This window comes from Enoplosus armatus, assembly GCF_043641665.1.
Source record: "Enoplosus armatus isolate fEnoArm2 chromosome 20 unlocalized genomic scaffold, fEnoArm2.hap1 SUPER_20_unloc_2, whole genome shotgun sequence".
NCBI classification, from domain to species: domain Eukaryota; kingdom Metazoa; phylum Chordata; class Actinopteri; order Centrarchiformes; family Enoplosidae; genus Enoplosus; species Enoplosus armatus.
The window spans coordinates 2,505-10,000 of NW_027261195.1; the positions used below are offsets into that span (position 1 = coordinate 2,505).

The following is a 7,496-nucleotide window of genomic DNA, read 5'->3' on the forward strand; positions in this document are numbered from 1 at the left end:
ATGAAGATACACAGTTTGACTGATGGACAGATGTTGTCTCCTGATGTTTTCAGGAGAAGAAGAAAAAATGACACATGTGGAGACGTTTCTGCAGACGGCGTCTGAGCGCGAGACTTTCCTCCATCAACATGTGGCGAGTCTAAACAAACCGTCCAATTAGACGGCATCACGTCATCTTCACACTAACCCACTGTCACTGCAGCGCGCACACACACACATACACGCTTGCGCGCTGTCAGGACCTCCCAGATTAGACATGCCAGGCACTAGTGTGTGTGTGCATGTTCTTGTACTTCTGTCTGTGTGAGGACCAAGTTGAGTTGAGTTAAATATTTTTGTAAAGTGAGGACATTTAAATTTTTTACCAACACAGTGAGGGCATTTTGGAAAGGGACGAATTCCTTTTTAAGTTGAGACAGTTTCGAAAAGTGAGGACTTCTTTCAAAAAGTCTGGACGTTTTGTAAAGTGAGGAGACTTAACTGTAACGAGAGGACATTTGAATTTTAGACTTTGGAACGGGACATCTTTACAAAATGAAGACATTTTTGGAAAGTGATAATATTAGAATTTCAATCTGCAGAGTGAGGACATTCAAGTTCTAGATCTCGATGATGAGAACATTTTCAGTACTTTTTACAAGATGTTAAGAGAACATGTGAGTTGAAGACATTGAGAGTGACAGCATTTTGGAAAGTAAGCACGTTTTGTCCTCACTTCTTCAGGGGGCTGTTAAGACGTGAAGTGTAGTTTGAGAAACTAAGATTCAATATAAAACTCCTCTAATGATAAAATATCTCTGTAAAAATGAACATATTATGAGGTCCTCACAAGTATAGGGGTCCAAATGTTAGTGTTGACAGACTTTTTTCCAAGCTTTAAAATCACAGACAGAGCTAGACAGACGGTCTCTCACTCTCACACACACACACACACACACACACACACACACACACACAGCCCTCTGGCGTGTGGTTTCGTGGTCGGTGTCCATTAGTGGCGGCGGTGAGTTCTCTGACGGCGGAGCAGCTGATTAACAGCTGACGCTGCAGCAGTTACACTTTACTGCATCAATAAACTCTCAGATTGGATTACAGACTCATTTGTTTTCACGCCGCCTTGTTTTTTATGTTATTTTTTCTTGGATTTGAAATAAAATATAATAGAACAGAAACATCTTCAGAGTCTGACTGAAGGTCCCGGCAGTGACTTCAGTGCTGCTTCAGTCAGGGGCTGAACCACATGGACACACCAGACGGAATAAAACTGATCCCAGTGCAGGTTAGCGTGACATGTCTTCATAAACTACAGGCGGGCCCTGAACGCAGCAGCAGACAGTAACAGTCTGAGGTCCTGCTAGCGCCCCCTCACACATCTTATAACTGGGTTGTCTATCATTATTTCATTTCTAATGCATTTTAATGTAAGAACATGGTGTCGGACCCGGACCAGCGTGTGAACAGACGCATTAACTGAGCAGCTCTGGTGGACCAGCACTAGTCTTCACCTGCGAGTTTGTGTCTCACCTGGATGTAGTCCAGTATGAGCTGGTGCCTCTGTTTGGCTGTGGCCACCTCGCTGTCAGTGATGGCTTCTCGCAGTGCCTGCTGGGTAATGAGGGAGTCCAGGTCCAGGACGGAGGACAGGCGGCAGTACAGACTGATGAACTTCTCTTTGTAGGTGCAGAAGTGCACTAAAGACAGAAAACACTGAGGTGAGCGATGAAGCTGAAGGGAAGAAGAAGAGACGAAGGACCAGGACTTCATTGTTGTGTCCCTGAACAGTCTGAAGTGTGATATTAGAAAACTGTCAGTAAAACAAAGCTTGAAATATATGGAAGATAAAAACTGACAACCTTCAACATCCTGCAGATGTAAAAAACAAAGAAACAATAACTCACTATGTGATCTGAACATTCAGACATGGATAAAAAAACGAAACAACAATCTGTACTTCAACACTTTTTTTGACAATAACTTGAATGGACTCTGGCACAGAATCAGCAGCTTATCTGCAGCCTCTCCTCTCGTCTCTCCTCACTGTCGGAGGGTTTCTGAACATCTAGCTCACTGTGAGCTGTGCGATCTGAGTCTCTGCAGCACCAAGCAACAACTTTGGATGTGAGAGGACAGAAAATCTGGGTGATAAATCAGCGAGAATCTGCATCTTTTTAGATTAAATTTGGTAAAAAAAAAACAAAACCCTGAATGTTCAGAGATTCTTATCAAACAGTTGTATTGAGTGAGCAGCAGCTGGTGAGGAGTCAGTGTGTGTACAAAGAGAGAGTATTGTGCACTGTATGGGTGTTATTGACACATTCTTGTGTGTGTGTTTATGTGTGTGTGTGCTGTGTGTATGGGGGTCAGCAGAGAGGCCGTCCTGCTGGAGCCTGCAGACTGATTTAGTGCTTCTCCCTGTAGACGTAGGTGTGTGTGTGTGTGTGTGTAACACAGCTCAGTCTGTCCCTGCTGATCCACAGTCAGTACATGGAGCTGCATTAACTTCAGTTTACACAGACTCAAACACTGGAGGTGTTTCTGCTCCCAGCTCCCTCCTGATGTCTGAGTCCAGACCCTCTCTCTAAGGTCTGAGTCCAGACCCTCTCTCTAAGGCCTGAGTCCAGACCCTCTCTCTAAAGTCTGAGTCCAGACCCTCTCTCTAAGGCCTGAGTCCAGACCCTCTCTCTAAAGTCTGAGTCCAGACCCTCTCTCTAAGGCCTGAGTCCAGACCCTCTCTCTAAGGCCTGAGTCCAGACCCTCTCTCTAAGGCCTGAGTCCAGACCCTCTCTCTAAAGTCTGAGTCCAGACCCTCTCTCTAAGGCCTGAGTCCAGACCCTCTCTCTAAGGTCTGAGTCCAGACCCCCTGCAGAGGAGACTAATTCTGGCCGCTTGTATATGTGATCTCATTCTTTTGCTCATGACCACAGGAGAGGGCTGGACCGTAGACCCACTGGTAAACCGAGAGCTTTGGGTTCACGTTCACTGGTGATCAAGACCCAGGTCACTGCCAGTTTACTGACTGAACAGAGCTTTATGTCTGAATTTAATAAACAGTCAAATGTTCAGCACTGAGCTTATTTGGACGTCTACAGGTTAGTTTGTTAGTTTCAGTTTTAGTCGGACTTTGTTGGAATCATTTTAGATCTGAAGATGCTCCGCTGTGACTTTCTCTGTGTGCAGTGTTTTGTCCCGTTCACGTGTAAAAAGCTGATTAGAAACCCGGTGAAGACCACTGTTAGTTTAGAGGAGGAGGAGGACGTCTCATACTGAAACAACTACAGCAGGCAAGAGAAACATTAGGACAGAACCGAGAGGCAGAACCGAGGCAGAACCGAGGCAGAACCGAGAACCTCGACTTTATGGGTTCTTAGATGTTCAGGTTATGAGAAGCTCCAGGTTACAGGTTGTTAAGTTCCTGCAGTGGAAAAGACCTGACTGTGTGTTCCCTTAAAGAGTTAAGAGTTTGTCTAAGTTCACATTAAACACGTCACGTAAGAAAGCTTTGAAAACATTTTCACAACTGACATCACTGCCCTCTGCAGGCGGGCCTGTGCACTGCACTTCATCACTGAGCAGGTGGAACATGAGGTTCAAACAGTCCTGGACCCCCTCACAAAAGTCCTGGACCCCCTCACAAACAGTCCTGGACCCCCTCACAAAAGTCCTGGACCCCCTCACAAACAATCATGGAACCCTCACCAACTTTCTACTCTGCAGCGCCACCAGTGGTCAAAACCTCCACAGCAAATTTTACTTTTCAGCTTTTGAAGAAATTTAAGGTTTATTTTTAAGTGTGGGTGTGTGTGTCATTACCGAGTTCGAACATCTGCAGAGGGAGGTGGAGGAACCCTGACAGGGGGGTGTAGGGGTTGGACTGTCCAGGGGCGGAGCAAACGTTGTCAGCCGCCGGCAGCAGCAGCAGGAAGGAGACGCCGTGACCGAGCTCCACCACCTCCTGACTGTAGATACGGAAGTGACTGGCCTGCGCACACACACACACACACACACACACACACACACACACACACACACACACACTACATGTCTTTGCCCAGCCTTCGAACCGTAACATATAATGTTTGAATGTGTGGGAGTTCAGTGTTCTGTCCTCATACAGGAGGTGAGACATCATCATGTGATGTGGTGAACAGATGTTTGTCCCCACAGAGTGATCAATTCTTAATAAGTAATAATTAATCTCAAGACTATACAATTCCTATAAATATTTTGATGAAGAAAATAACCTTTGAAACATATTTTAAGACTTTTATATAATAATTTATTATTTATTATTTTATAATTTATTTATTTATTTTATTAATTTAAATTTGTGTGTGTGTGTGTGTACCTGGTGCAGAGGTAGGTTGATGTGTTTCAGCAGAGACTTGATCGCCGTCTGCAGCTCGTAGTACAGTAAAGGGGCGTGGCTTTCAGGCCTGGGCTCCGCCTCCTCAATCTCCTCCCCGCTGCGCTCCTTCTCTCCAGCAGCCGACAGGGTCTGGATCCAGTCCCACTCCTCCCTGAACACACACACACACACACACACACACACACACACACACACACACACACACACAAACAAACAAACAAACTCAACAACAACTCACTGAAGAGTCAGGACTCTCTACAGCCTCAACCTGAGCGAGAACTTGTTTCTCTTGTTTCTCACTTCACACTCTCTTATCTCTCCAAGCTGCTCAGCATCCAGAAATTCCAGTGATGGAGGCCAAAGAGCAGAAATACTTGTACCTGCTCAGAGCTGACAGCCAATCAGATTGGATCGAACACAAAAGACCTTCACGAATCCAGAAACACACACGCAGTGTAATGTAATATGGCAGATTACGTCCTGGGTGGGGGACTGAGTGAAAGATCTCATTCCACAGACTTCAGGTGATCTGAAACTTTTGGAAGTCGTTCTCACAGCTGAACAGATGAAGATGAAGATGAAGGAGCAGCTGCGTCTTCAGACTGTAAATAACAGCAGATGAATCTCTGCGTACGTCACAGAATCAGACAGACAGATGAATTCACACTCGTGTCATAGAAAGCAGTGAGCACTGAGGTCGAGAGCGCTGGTTTCAACTCTCCGTCACGACTCTCTTTCTGCTCATTCATCCAGTTCGGCCTTGAAGCATGTTTGTGTGCTTTATTTATCTTATTGAATATTAGAATTATTATTCACAGACTTGATTAAAGTGAAACCTTTGGGGTTAAATCAGGTTCCACCTGTTCTCTCCACTTTTATACACATCAGTACAAACTGCGTGGGATGTACCTTGAGACGTTGGCGTTGTCTCGTATGCGGGTGTGACAGAGCATGTTGGGGGTCCGCTGGGACACCAGGACTTTGATCTGGTCTACAGAGCTGCTGAGCTTCAGGAAGCCCAGGTAGAGGCCCGAGGCCAGCCGGTGAGTGCTGCGCCGCTGGTACGCCAAAATGTCCTGGAGGAGAAAGACAAGAGGAAGAGAACAAACTGTTTTATAAATGTCTGTTTGTCCTCCTTCGCTGTCTCTCTCATATTCTCTACAATCTGAGCATCAATCTGTTCGAGTGTTAGCAGGATGAATCTACCAAAACATACATGATGCGTGAGCAGACAGACAATCTACTACAACAGCACGAGGAACCTGGTCTACGGACTCTGGTGGTTCAGATTCCCAACAAGCTCAATCAGAGGTCCAGACTTCCTCTCATCTTTCCTTTTTCTCTGTGAAACACTGGAGAGTTTTGCCGTCCTTCCTCACCTGTATGGTGATGATGAGGATGTCGAGGGCGTACGGCTCCTCAGGTGTGGACAGAGACTTCCTCTGGCTCTGCAGTTTGGTCACCTGCATCCACTTCCCGCTGAACAGCGAGTGCTGGCTCTCCATGTCGCGGATGGTCACCAGCAGCACGTTGCCGTGGCGATCCTTGATGGGCTCATAGTGGACCCGCCCCAGGTTGTGGGTTCCCAGGAGGCTCTGCAGGAGGTTTACATGTTAGAGTGAGAGGACTGAGAGCCAAGAGACAAGCTGAGTGACTGTGGTGACTGGAAAAAAACATTCAGGTTTACACACTGTGTTCTTCTTCATTTGGACAGATTTAACTTGAAAGTATGAAAACGAAAGGTTTGGGCTTTAGTTTGTTGACGTCTACACTTTCATAAAAGAGATGCAACACTGAGGAACAAACTGGAAACTGAATAAATGTATGAGGAACTAAAACAACTCGAGCTTATTGAAGTCAGTTTCATGTGTTGTAGTTTTTGGGTCCTGACCTGTAGCTGGCTGGCGGCGGTCAGCATCTTGTGCCTGGCCTGCAGGGTGGAGGACGAAGACATGGACACCGACATACTCTGTCTCAGCCACCGGACGTCCTCCCACATACAGGACAGCTGCAGAGGCACACGGACAGACGGTAGAGAGGCATTAACCTGCAGCGCCTCATGAAACAGAGAGCTCTGATATGTGTCACATCAGAGGAGCTCCAACAAGCATCAAGGAGCCTTTGAGGAAAACACTTGACACCTGATTACTGCAGCGACCGACAGGAGACTGCAGCTCTGAGATGAACACAGAGAATAAGACTCTCACAGACCCTTCAGAGACACAGCAGCAGAGACTGTCCTCAGCATGTCTAAAGCTTCCAGGTTTGACTTGTGACACAGAGGATGGTCCAGTTTTGCTGAGATGGATTTAGGTTTCTGTGTGATGTGCTGCTCATTCTACTGGCCCCCTTGAGGGAGCTCCATACACTGATTCGCATCCTGTCACTCGGCGTAACGGTGTTGCTGTACGCTGCCTGTGCAACGGCACAGATGAAAGTGTGTGTAGACCTGTACCTTAGTGAACCAGAGGAAGTCCTGCATCAGGGAGCTGCTGTAGGAGTCGTCCACCTCCACGATGGGGATCTGGTCCTCGGCTGTCACCAGTAAACTGTCCTTATGGTAGAACACAGCTGCCAGGTAGATCCCCCTGCAGACACACGGGAAGGTAAATGGGACACTTCTTCAAACAAAGACTTGTTTGTCTGTCCAGTTAATACTTCCATTTGACAAACCTTTTCAGTGTTTTCACAAACTTGTTGGAGGAGTTGAAGAGGTGTTTCAGACTTCTGGAGACGGACTGCTTCCTGCTCGGGTTCTGGAGCTTTGAGGTGTCTGAAGACAAAAAGAAGAAAAAACACACTCATTATAATTCTACTTTAATAAATTTCCAGATCCAGATCTCGCTTCCTTGACTGGATCTCTAATGACGTTTGGTCGACAGTAGAATCAGTCTGAACAGGGTTCTTCTCATCAATGTAAATGTGTACTGAAGGTGGCTTCGAAGCTGAACTTCTGAATCTCTGTCCTAACATTTATTTCCTAAATGATTGAAGTCTTGACTTTAACTTCAGACTTTGTGGACAAACAAAGAGAGACAGACTGAGACGGAACAGCAGTGTGTGAGCGAGGTCAGCCGGGTCGAGTCACTCTCCCATGTTGCCGGTCTGACTGAACCATGTCTTATCTCGT

At 46.4% G+C, this 7,496-nt stretch overlaps 1 protein-coding gene across 1 annotated transcript in view; it reads right to left on the reverse strand.

The window, feature by feature from the left end:
• Positions 1-1,524: 1,524 nt before the first annotated feature.
• LOC139307152 (ankyrin repeat and fibronectin type-III domain-containing protein 1-like) overlaps positions 1,525-7,496 on the reverse strand; it is a gene marked incomplete at its 3' end in the record, with an annotated part of 66,301 nt that continues 60,329 nt past the window's right edge. The window contains exons 16-23 of the mRNA XM_070931034.1: positions 7,040-7,139; positions 6,822-6,954; positions 6,258-6,374; positions 5,746-5,961; positions 5,276-5,442; positions 4,346-4,517; positions 3,811-3,979; positions 1,525-1,691 (exon numbers count right to left, since the gene is read on the reverse strand). Coding sequence (XP_070787135.1) covers positions 1,525-1,691; positions 3,811-3,979; positions 4,346-4,517; positions 5,276-5,442; positions 5,746-5,961; positions 6,258-6,374; positions 6,822-6,954; positions 7,040-7,139 — 1,241 coding nt within the window. The remainder of the gene's footprint in view (positions 1,692-3,810; positions 3,980-4,345; positions 4,518-5,275; positions 5,443-5,745; positions 5,962-6,257; positions 6,375-6,821; positions 6,955-7,039; positions 7,140-7,496) is intronic.